The following is a 12,669-nucleotide window of genomic DNA, read 5'->3' as shown; positions in this document are numbered from 1 at the left end:
TTTCGTTTTGGCCTTTTTTGCCACTTTAATTATGAGAAATGTTGCAAGCCAGACTTGAACCTGCATTGTCTGCATGATCACCATAGATCAATGCGTCAGAACACCTGCACTAACTGCAAGGCCACAGCTCCAAAAGCATTACATATTTCTGACTTAAATATGTTTCTAAACAGCCCACAGTTCTTTCTTTTGTACAGATTTTGATGTCTAACGTAAACCTGATTCTTTCGTACAGAATAAGCACTGTTAGTTTGTTTATTTCTGTATACAGCAAATTAGGCCTAAATTAGAGCCATTACATTTTTTTACAATGTGATGTTAGTTTCATGACAGTTCTGCACTGAAGTTTGGGTATGGGTAGGTTTGGGATAGGGTTAGGGTTTAGGGTTCAGGGTTTAGGGGTAGGTTAACAGTGTAACTACAGATGTAATTAAATGCAGGAACTTTAAATGTAAGTACAATGCAACAACACATGTACATAATAAGAACATTGTATCTAATGCTTAGGTAGATAATAAGTTAATGACACCTAATATAAAGTGGGCAAAAAAAAGCGTTGTGCAACAGTGTCTTTTTTAATGTAATACAGTAAAAATGACTATTTTGGTAAATAAGAATCCTCATTGCAAATAATGAGAATGGTAAAAGTAAAATGTTCAGACATGTTATAGGAGTGAAAATTAGGGCATAAAATGTCCTGCAAATGATGTCACTATGCAAAAAAATCTTATTGGACATTAATGAAAGATTCTTTTTTTTAATACAAATATAATTTCATATTTAGTAAATGACTTAGTATTCATGATGTGGGAGGTATGTGGAAGGGACAGTGAAGCATTTAGCTGAACTTTAGCTTTAGTTGAAATTATCGAAATATTGTTATTGGTGGTACAAACTGAGGTACAAGTCCAAATAATATTCCTTGGTTAACAAATGCATGTCAGCTTGATTCAATTTGTGATGTTGTTATTTGCGTAAAACATGTTTTGCCTTCATTGTTTTGCCACCTGCACCAATACTAGTACTTTGTAAAATGTATACTTTCCAAATAAAGTTCTAATGTAAAGTGGATTAAGGCCACATAGGTGTTTTGTACTGTATGTCTATGCTCTGTCCTCCAGCAGATGGCCCCATAGCACATTTTTTGAGGTCAGAAGTGCAGCATGGGGGCGTATCGCCATGGTGACTGGATCTAGTTTTAAATGGAGAGGGCTGGAGTTTCTCTTTACTCCAGCTGGAGTTGGAATACATTATGCTAATGCCCAGATGGCTCGGTTAGGGTTAGGTCTCATTGTATAGACAGCGTGGGCAGCGGTTTTAGGGCTGTATGGTAAAAAATAGGCACATATAAACACACAAACATAATCACAGACAGAAAACACAAAGATACTTGCAGAACACTTAAATAAATAAACATACATTCACAAAACTTTTTGTCTTTTCCTCTTGAGTCCTGCACACAATGTTTCCCATACTAAAAGTGGCAAAAAGGCCAAAAATTAAATGACTAAGAAAGCTAAACCTGACCTCTCGTGGAATATGGCCATGGTACCAGCCGTGGCTCCTCATGTCACTGCTACTGAGCTTGAGTTCCTCCTCCAGCTCTTTCTTGAGTTTCTCTGGGGGTGACTCCAGGAGGTACTTCTCCTTGGAGAACTGTAAAAATATACAAAAACATAAAATTAATTATATCATCTAACCTCAAATACACATACTGTACATACCTGCATCTGCCTAAGCTACAGTGCACTTGTAAGACATACATTTCATTTAAAGATAAACTAAACATTCATGCACAGGAATTGTAAGGTTTATTGTCTCACTTATAAAATGGACATATCAATACATAGAAGAGATTAAAAAGTAATCTGAGTCATGCAGAGCTTCATTATAGATGTCTACACCTCTTTGGTATATAAAAATACACACAGCAAGATGTGACACTTGCTTATCTTTCAATAGATCAACACCGTCCCAAGCGTGTGACAGTTCAAGGCCAAGGACTTGACCCTTAGTGACACATGGAAACTAATCCAAACACAGACAGCATTGCAATCAAGTCAATAAAAAGGACAACAGACAAAGCTTAGAGCAATAATAGGTTGCAAATCTCTGTATAAGATTGTGAAGAATATTAGAGCAGTGCGTGTGTGTGTGTGTGTGTGTGTGAGGGTAAATTTGAGATATATGCAGGATCAATTTTTCTGTCTTGGGTAACTCTGATGGTCTCATCCTCTCTCGTTTTAAGGTAAATAGATTAGACATTTGCCTCCTCTCTCTTAGATCCTAGATCTTAGATACACAGGGGAAGATGCTAGATTTAAGCTCTTCCACTGTTTTTGATTGGTTGTGTTTAAATGTGTGTGTGTACATGTGTATAAATGTGATCTGGTGAGGCAGGGTCAAGTATAGGGAATTATTAGTTTGCTTCTGCCTCCAAGGGCGAATCCACTGCCTGGGCTTAACAAGGCCTCTCTGTTATCTCTTATAGGTTTCTGTAATTGCCTTTCGCTGCTTGAAGACGGCCACCAAGATTCTGGTCTCATATATTCTGTATTTAGGACCATAGGGAAAACCCACAGTCTGCAAGTAATATGAAGGAGTTCATATTGACATAAAAGAGGTGCCTTTCATCAAGTGAGTTGGTGTTTAGAAGTTTCATCTATACTGAATTTCCTATGTTATGACCACAAGAAAATAATAAAATAAATAAAAGTGAAGATACAAGATGAGATGAGACGAGACAAGATGAGACAAGATGAGATTAGATAAGATGAGAAGAGAAGAAATGAGATGAGAAAAGAAAAGAAGAAAAAAGAAAAGATGAGACAAGAAGAGATGAGACAAGAGACAACATAAGAGATGAGAAGGTAAGAGACAAGAAGAGATGAGAACAAGAATTGACAAGACAAGATGAAGAAAATGAGATGATTAGATAACAAGGAGAGATGAGAACAAATGAGAAGAGATGAGACAAGAAGAGAACAAATGAGATAAGACAGTATAAAATGACAAGGGATGATAAGACACTAAGATGTGACGAGAACAAATTAAATGAGATGAGATGAGACAATATAAGAAGAGATAAGAAAAGAAAAAACGAGAAGAGACGAGAAGAGGTAAAATTAGATGAGAAGAGAGCAAATGAGATGACAAAATGAGATGACACAAGAGATGACATGAGAAGAGATGAGAACAAATGAGAAGAGACAAGATAAGACGAGACAAGAAGACAACAAATGAGAAGAGATGAAAAGAGAAGATGAGATGAGATCAAATTAGATGAGATGAAATGAGACAAAACAAGACAAGACAAGAAGAGATAGCTTTAGAAGACATGAGAAACAATGAGGAGAGACAAGATGAAAGGAAATGAGAGAAGAAGAGAAAAAATTAGACGAGAATAGATGACACAAAAAGATGAGAACAAATGAGAAGAGACAAGATGAGATAAGACTAGAACAAAAGAGACAAGATGATAAGGGAAGAGATGAGAAGACACAAGAAGAGATGAAAAAACAGTTAGACAACATGCAACAAAAAGAGAAGAAAAGAGATAAGACGAGAAGAAAACAGATGAGAAGAGATGAGACGACACAAGAAATATGAGAATAAATGAGAAGACAAAATGAGATGGACAAGAAGAGAACAAATGAGAAGAGACGAAAAGAGACAAGATGAGAACATATGAGATGAGATGAGACCAAACAAGACAAGAAAAGGAGAGATGACACTAGAAGACATGAGAAGAAATGAGGAGAGACATGACAAGACAAGATGACACAAGAAGAGTTGAGATCAAATGAGACAAGATGCAACAAAAATAGATAAGAGACAAGATGAGATGAGACGAGAAGAAAAAAAAGACAAAATGAGATGAGACAAATGAGACGAGATGAAACAAAATGAGAGAAAACAAGAAAATAATTAGATGAGAAGAGATGACACAAAAGAGAAGACAACAAATGAGAAGAGACAAGAAGAGTACTAATTACATTTATTAGTACTAGTACTAATAAATGAGACAAGACAAAAGGAAAAGAGATGAGACAAGAACAAATGAGACAAGACAAGAAGAGATGAGAAAATACAAGATGAGATGAGACAAGAAGAGTACTAATTAGAAGACACAATATGAGACAAGAGGACAAATGAGACAAGATGAGAATAGACATAATGAAACAAGATGACACAAGAAGAGATGAGAACAAATGAGACAAGATGCAACAATAAGAGAAGAAAAGAGACTAGATGAGATGAGAAGAAAAATGACGAGAAGGGATGAGACAACACAAGAAAATATGAGAATAAATGAGAAGAGATTAAAAGAGACAAGATGAGAACAAATGAGATAAGATGAGACAAAACAAGATAAGAAGAGATGACACAAGAAGATATCAGAACAAATGAGGAGAGACATGAAAAGACAAGATTACACAAGAAGTGTTGAGAACAAATGAGACAAAATGCAACAAAAGAAGAAAAGAGATGAGATGAGAAGAAAAAAGATGATAAGATGAGAGAAAAAGAGAACAAATGAAAAGAGATGATAAAAGACAAGATCAGATGAGAACAAATGAGATGAGATGAGAAGAGACAAGATGAGACGACCCAAGAAGCGATAAGAACAAATGAGAAGTGATGAGACAAAATGAGACAAGACAAGAAGAGATGAGAAAATACAAGATGAGATGAGACAAGAAGAATATTAATTAGCAGAGACAAGATGAGACAAGAAGAGGAAAAATGAGACAAGATGAGAAGAGACATAACGAGACAAGATGACACAAGAAGAGATGAGAACAAATGAGACAAGATGCAACAAAAAGAGAAGAAATGAGAGGAGATTAAATGAGAGGAGAAGAAATAAAGTCGGGAAGAGACAAGACAACACAAGATGAGAACAAATGAGAAGAGACAAGATGAGATAAGAAGAGAACAATGAGACAAGACAAAATGAAACGAGATGAGAGGAGAACAAATGAGACAAGACAAGAAATGATGAGAAAATACAAGATGAGATGAGACAAGAAGAATACTAATTAGCAGAGACAAGATGAGACAAGAAGAGAAAAAATGAGATAAGATGAGTAGGGACATAACGAGACAAGATGACACAAGAATAGATGAGAACAAATGAGACAAGATGCAACAAAAAGAGACGAGAAGAGAAGAAAAATGACGAGAAGGGATGAGAAAACACAAGAAAATATGAGAATAAATGAGAAGACAAGATGAGATGGAAAAGAAGAGAACAAATGAGAAGAGATTAAAAGAGACATGATGAGAACAAATGAGATGAGATGAGACCAAACAAGACAAGAAGAGATGATAAAATACAAGATGAGATGAGACAAGAAGAATACTAATTAGCAGAGACAAGATGAGACAAGAAGAGAAAAAATGAGACGAGATGAGAAGAGACATAACGAGACAAGATGGCACAAGAAGAGATGAGAACAAATGAGACAAGATGCAACAAAAAGAGAAGAAAAGAGGGGAGATAAAATGAGAAAAGAAGAAATAAAGTCGAGAAGAGACGAGACAACACAAGATGAGAATAAATGAGAAGAGACAAGATGAGACGAGATGAGACAAGAACAAATGAGATGACACAAGAAGAGATGAGAACAATTGAGATGACAAAATGAGAAGAGAAGGATAATATCTCTGGCACTCTGAGAGGAGTCTACTTTAGCATGCAGGTTTGAAATTTCAGCAGAGGTTCACAATCATTCAGACAGCTCTGTAGAAAGATTGAAGACAGACTGAAAGAGTGCAAGCTGCTTTCTGCTTTTCGAAAGCTGATCTATGAAGTCTCCAGTGTAACACCTGGGCTGATTCAACTCCCTTTGCCCTACTAAGAGTTGCTCCTTGAGGGCTAAAACGTCTTTCTCACTGCCCTCTTTTTTCCACAGAGAAACTACTTCTGCCGGTCTAATGAAGAGCATGCTGGGGGAAATAACCTGACCACATGCATGCGCTCTCTCTCTCTCACACACACACACACACACACACATGTTGTGTTTCCATGTTTTATGGGGACTTTCCATAGACATAATGGTTTTTATACTGTACAAACTTTATATTCTATCCCCTAAACCTAACCCTACCCCTAAACCTAACCCTCACAGAAAACTTTCTGCATTTTTACATTTTCAAAAAACATAATTTAGTATGATTTATAAGCTGTTTTCCTCATGGGGACCGACAAAATGTCCCCACAAGGTCAAAAATTTCGGGTTTTACTATCCTTATGGGGACATTTGGTCCCCACAAAGTGATAAATACACGCTCACACACACACACACACACACACACACACACACACACACACACACACAACACACACACACACACACACACATGTTGTGTTTCCATGTTTTATGGGGACTTTCCATAGACATAATGGTTTTTATACTGTACAAACTTTATATTCTATCCCCTAAACCTAACCCTACCCCTAAACCTAACCCTCACAGAAAACTTTCTGCATTTTTACATTTTCAAAAAACATAATTTAGTATGATTTATAAGCTGTTTTCCTCATGGGGACCGACAAAATGTTCCCACAAGGTCAAAAATTTCGGGTTTTACTATCCTTATGGGGACATTTGGTCCCCACAAAGAGATAAATACATGCTCACACATACACACACACACACACACACACACACACACATACAGTGGGTACGGAAAGTATTCAGACCCCCTTATATTTTTCACTCTTTTTTTTATATTGCAGCCATTTGCTAAAATCATTTAAGTTAATTTTTTCCTCATTATTGTACACACAGCACCCCATATTGACAGAAAAACACAGAATTGTTGACATTTTTGCACATTTATTAAAAAAGAAAAACTGAAATATCACATGGTCCTAAGTATTCAGACCCTTTGCTGTGACACTCATATATTTAACTCAGGTGCTGTCCATTTCTTCTGATCATCCTTGAGATGGTTCTACACCTTCAATTGAGTCCAGCTGTGTTTGATTATACTGATTGGACTTGATTAGGAAAGCCACACACTTGTCTATATAAGATAAAGCTCACAGTGCATGTCAGAGCAAATGAGAATCATGAGGTCAAAGGAACTGCCTGAAGAGCTCAGAGACAGAATTGTGGCAAGGCACAGATCTGGCCAAGGTTACAAAAAAATTTCTGCTGCCCTTAAGGTTCATAAGAGCACAGTGGCCTCCATAATCCTTAAATGGAAGACGTTTGGGACGACTAGAACCCTTCCTAGATCTGGCCGTCCGGCCAAACTGAGCTATCAGGGGAGAAGAGCCTTGGTGAGAGAGGTAAAGAAGAACCCAAAGATCACTGTGGCTGAGCTCCAGAGATGCAGTCGGGAGATGGGAGAAAGTTGTAGTAAGTCAACCATCACTGCAGCCATCCACCAGTCGGGGCTTTATGGCAGAGTGGCCCGACGGAAGCCTCTCCTCAGTGCAAGACACATGAAAGCCTGCATGGAGTTTGCTAAAAAACACCTGAAGGACTCCAAGATGGTGATAAATAAGATTCTCTGGTCTGATGAGACCAAGATAGAACTTTCTGGCCTTAATTCTAAGCGGTATGTGTGGAGAAAACCAGGCACTGCTCATCACCTGTCCAATACAGTCTCAACAGTGAAGCATGTTGGTGGCAGCATCATGCTGTGGGGGTGTTTTTCAGCTGCAGGGACAGGACGACTGGTTGCAATCGAGGGAAAGATGAATGCGGCCAAGTACAGGGATATCCTGGACGAAAATCTTCTCCAGAGTGCTCTGGACCTCAGACTGGGCCGAAGGTTCACCTTCCAACAAGACAATGACCCTAAGCACACCGCTAAAATAACGAAGGAGTGGCTTCACAACAACTCCGTGACTGTTCTTGAATGGCCCAGCCAGAGCCCTGACTTAAACCCAATTGAGCATCTCTGGAGAGACCTGAAAATGGCTGTCCACCAACGTTTACCATCCAACCTGACAGAACTGGAGAGGATCTGCAAGGAGGAATGGCAGAGGATACCCAAATCCAGATGTGAAAAACTTGTTGCATCTTTCCCAAAAAGACTCATGGCTGTATTAGATCAAAAGGGTGCTTCTACTAAATACTGAACAAAGGGTCTGAATACTTAGGACCATGTGATATATCAGTTTTTCTTTTTTAATAAATGTGCAAAAAAAAAAAAAAAAAACTTAAATGATTTTAGCAAATGGCTGCAATATAACAAAGAGTGAAAAATTTAAGGGGGTCTGAATACTTTCCGTACCCACTGTATATACATATTGGGTTGTCTTGGAAACCTCCTTTTGTGTGTGAGTCGGCCTGGTGCGTTGATGTGTATCATGCACCACTGGTGTGATTGTCGGGTACCATCGGACTCCAATCGGGTTGAAGACCCCTGAACATGTTCAGAATAACTGAATAGTGATTTTGGTATTTAAATACAGTGCACACCACTAATAATAACACATGATATTCGATTGGTTCATAATTATTGGTTCATAATCCGACCAAATCTGCCAAGCGTCCTGTAGCGCATAAAGGTGAATGTAGTCATGTCATGGGGGCCTCCACGGTGTACCAGCCCTTGGGCCTCTCAGGTTTTAAGCCGTCCTTGCTTGTCATGAATAATATCCAAGCATGATTCATCACTCAATTTCACTCAGCACCCCATTCTCTCCACCCACAAATCACAGCACTCTATCTAACCTGACACTCATTCCCTAATTTCATCTCCACCAATGAGAGGAACCTGTGCAATCAGTCAGATCCCGTGTGATTGACTGCAGCTGCCTCTCAGGGTGAAAGGAAAGCCATAGACACAAAAAAAACCATTAGGCAAACACAAACCGTAGATATGGCAGATAAAGAATCATGGGTCAGCGTGTACCATTGAGTCTGCTCTCTGGGGTAGAGCTAATCCAGTCAGCCCCACTGAACACTGACCCAATGCTTTGAGAGATAACGGGACAGCTGGTGTTAAAATCACCTGCCACACTGGAATTTGATTTAGGGGAGCTTAATACTCTATGCAAGTACACAAAAGCAGATACGAATGCTTGGTCAATGCACTGCAAGCATGCTGTTGTGTATATTCACTGACGTGCGGTCTGGGTAGGCAAACTAGGCACTGCCTACCCTGCCAAAATTCAAAAATAAAATGTTTATTAAATAATAAACTTGTATTTATATTTTTACTTTTTATTCTTGTGATTTATATATGCAATATGTGTGTTATTCCAATTGTTTAGACGTTATGATGACAAATGTAGCAGTTACGCATAATCAACTAAAAACAAATGGTAGAATAAGCAGTGCTTTTACGATCCATTCATTGCAGACGACAAGCGGAAAACCCATGTTGCGCATGCGCACTTCGATCCTGTATTCTTTAACACGTACGGCAAAAAGCACAAATCTGCTGTGCCTTTTGACGTAAATATGTTATGCCCGTAATCATCTCCGTTACGTATCAGACATGGACCAATTAAAATCAAGATATTCCTGGACATTTGCGTAGCTAACGTCATTACACCACAGCTAGCGTACATGCCTAATCCCGCAAAATTCAAAATGACAGCACCAGCCGTAATCACGGAATTAAGAAATTTTTCCAAGCTCGATTTTAATTCCAAATAGGAGTTAATTGCAAGAGGGAGGTCTACGCCAGCCTTAGATGGACTAGTACAGCAAAAGGGCCCAAAAATTATCCGATCATTTCAAACTGATTGGTATGTAAGAAAAGATTGGCTATGTGGCTGTGCGCTTGTGTGTGTGTGTGTGCGTGCGTGAGAGAGAGAGAGAGAGAGAGAGAGAGAGAGAATACACGATATACATCCTGATTTGTACATTTCTTGATATGCCGCACTTGTGCGTAATGTTCACTGTTTACGCGTGTGTGTGTGTGTGTGTGAGAGAGAGAGAGAGAGAGAGAGTACACACTATATACATCCTGATTTGTACATTTCTTGATATGCTGCGCTTGTGCGTAACGTTCACTGTTATTACGTATTATTATATTAAACAATCAGGTAATCTGGCTTTCATAACTCAGTGCCTATCCTCTTTAAGACATCACCGCACGTCACTGTGTATATTTAACATGTTTTTGCGTTTACTGTGGCAATAGCAAACTTCAGTGCTCAGCAGAGTTCCCTTCAATGGCTGTTCTATTATTATTCAGTAGACAGCTATAAATTGGGCAGTTGTTTTAACATGTTCATTTAGTGATTAATTAAATGAAAAACAACAGGTTAACATTTTTACCTAATTACTCAAGCCACGACCCATACATAAATTCCATAATTACAACTGTTCCTAATTCAGGCTTGATGTATCACTTTGAAGTTTTTGCATATCTGTGGCAGAAGGGGGCAGTCAGTGCGCCTCCAGCTGAACAGGCAACATGCCTCGTCAAACCAACAAGTGCAACAGGCATTGCAGTCTTCCACAGATGGTGCATGCACAGAGACAGCTGGACAGAGCACAGGAGAATGCAGGAATTTCAAGAGTTTCAAACTAGGTTTAACTTGACAGTGTCCCAAAAATACAGCATTTATGAGTAGAGACACTGACATCAAGTAAAATGAAATGCAACTGATGCAAGACACTGACTTTCACCTCATAACACTTTTGGTGTTCCAGGTCAAAAATCACCAGCCTATAAAATGTTCTTATAAATCTCTCATTATGTTTTATTATCACCAAATATTAGATTAGATATTTTTGCCAACTTGTTTTCTTTCAATTAGCACAGGTTTTGTATTTCTTTTTGGTACTTATTGATTGTTGGCCTTATTGACCTGAGCTTATGCACCTCCGTTTTTGAGTGAAAAAAGTCACAAATTGAATGGCCATTGAAAATGAATGGGGGAGATCATAAACAAATGTTCAGGAGCATGTTCATCATGTTTATGTTCACATATGTGCTTGTGTGCTTACAAACATGAAGGCCTCGGTCCTGTGCATGCACACATACAGGTGAAACTCGAAAAATTAGAATATCGTGCAAAAGTTCATTAATTTCAGTAATTCAACTTAAAAGGTGAAACTAATATATTATATAGACTTATTACAAGCAAAGTAAGATATTTCAAGCCTTTATTTGATATAATTTTGATGATTATGGCTTACAGCTTATGAAAACCCCAAATTCAGAATCTCAGAAAATTAGAATATTGGGAAAAGGTTCAGTATTGTAGGCTCAAAGTGTCACACTCTAATCAGCTAAACACCTGAAAAGGGTTCCTGAGCCTTTAAATTGTCTCTCAGTCTGGTTCAGTTGAATTCACAATCATGGGGAAGAATGCTGACCTGACAGTTGTGCAGAAAACCATCATTGACACCCTCCACAAGGAGGGAAAGCCTCAAAAGGTAATTGCAAAAGAAGTTGGATGTTCTCAAAGTGCTGTATCAAAGCACATTAATAGAAAGTTAAGTGGAAGGGAAAAGTGTGGAAGAAAAAGGTGCACAAGCAGCAGGGATGACCGTAGCCTGGAGAGGATTGTCAGGAAAAGGCCATTCAAATGTGTGGGGAGCTTCACAAGGAGTGGACTGAGGCTGGAGTTACTGCATCAAGAGCCACCACACACAGACGGGTCCTGGACATGGGCTTCAAATGTCAAACGTCTTACCTGGGCTAAAGAAAAAAAGAACTGGTCTGTTGCTCAGTGGTCCAAAGTCCTCTTTTCTGATGAGAGCAAATTTTGCATCTCATTTGGAAACCAAGGTCCCAGAGTCTGGAGGAAGAATGGAGAGGCACACAATCCAAGATGCTTGAAGTCCAGTGTGAAGTTTCCACAGTCTGTGTTGGTTTGGGGAGCCATGTCATCGGCTGGTGTTGGTCCACTGTGCTTTATTAAGTCCAGAGTCAACACAGCCGTCTACCGGGACATTTTAGAGCACTTCATGCTTCCTTCAGCAGACAAGCTTTATGGAGATGCTGACCTCATTTTCCAGCAGGACTTGGCACCTGCCCACACTGCCAAAAGTACCAAAACCTGGTTCAATGACCATGGTATTACTGTGCTTGATTGGCCAGCAAACTCGCCAGACCTGAACCCCATAGAGAATCTATGGGGCATTGCCAAGAGAAAGATGAGAGACATGAGACCAAACAATGCAGAAGAGCTGAAGGCCGCTATTGAAGCATCTTGGTCTTCCATAACACCTCAGCAGTGCCACAGGCTGATAGCATCCATGCCACGCCTTATTGAGGCAGTAATTAATGCAAAAGGGGCCCAAACCAAGTACTGAGTACATATGCATGATTATACTTTTCAGAGGGCCGACATTTCTGTATTTAAAATCCTTTTTTTTATTGATTTCATGTAATATTCTAATTTTCTGAGATTCTGAATTTGGGGTTTTCATAAGCTGTAAGTCATAATCATCAAAATTATATCAAATAAAGGCTTGAAATATCTTACTTTGCTTGTAATGAGTCTATATAATATATTAGTTTTACCTTTTAAGTTGAATTACTGAAATTAATGAACTTTTGCACGATATTCTAATTTTTCGAGTTTCACCTGTACACACACACATGTGCACTTACACATACACACATGCGCACACACACACACAAATGCTCAAGTACACACACAAACCTTTTTGAGTATTATATGCTTTCTTGTTCACAGCGATTAACTTTATCCTAACCTGAACTGCATCCAACATC

The 12,669-nt window shown here is 38.7% G+C and overlaps 1 protein-coding gene across 2 annotated transcripts in view; it reads right to left on the bottom strand.

Annotated features, from left to right (window-relative positions):
• The window catches only part of sh2d3ca (SH2 domain containing 3Ca), a 68,720-nt gene that overhangs the window by 14,531 nt on the left and 41,520 nt on the right, over nt 1-12,669 (bottom strand). For both annotated transcript variants that reach the window (XM_052117704.1, XM_052117705.1), the window contains one exon: nt 1,528-1,656. In XM_052117704.1, the coding sequence (XP_051973664.1) occupies nt 1,528-1,656 (129 nt within the window). The remainder of the gene's footprint in view (nt 1-1,527; nt 1,657-12,669) is intronic.

Source organism: Xyrauchen texanus, chromosome 44 (assembly GCF_025860055.1).
Source record: "Xyrauchen texanus isolate HMW12.3.18 chromosome 44, RBS_HiC_50CHRs, whole genome shotgun sequence".
Lineage (NCBI taxonomy): Eukaryota > Metazoa > Chordata > Actinopteri > Cypriniformes > Catostomidae > Xyrauchen > Xyrauchen texanus.
The sequence above is the reverse complement of the archived record's forward strand: the minus strand, read 5'-3'. Positions and strand labels throughout refer to the sequence as shown.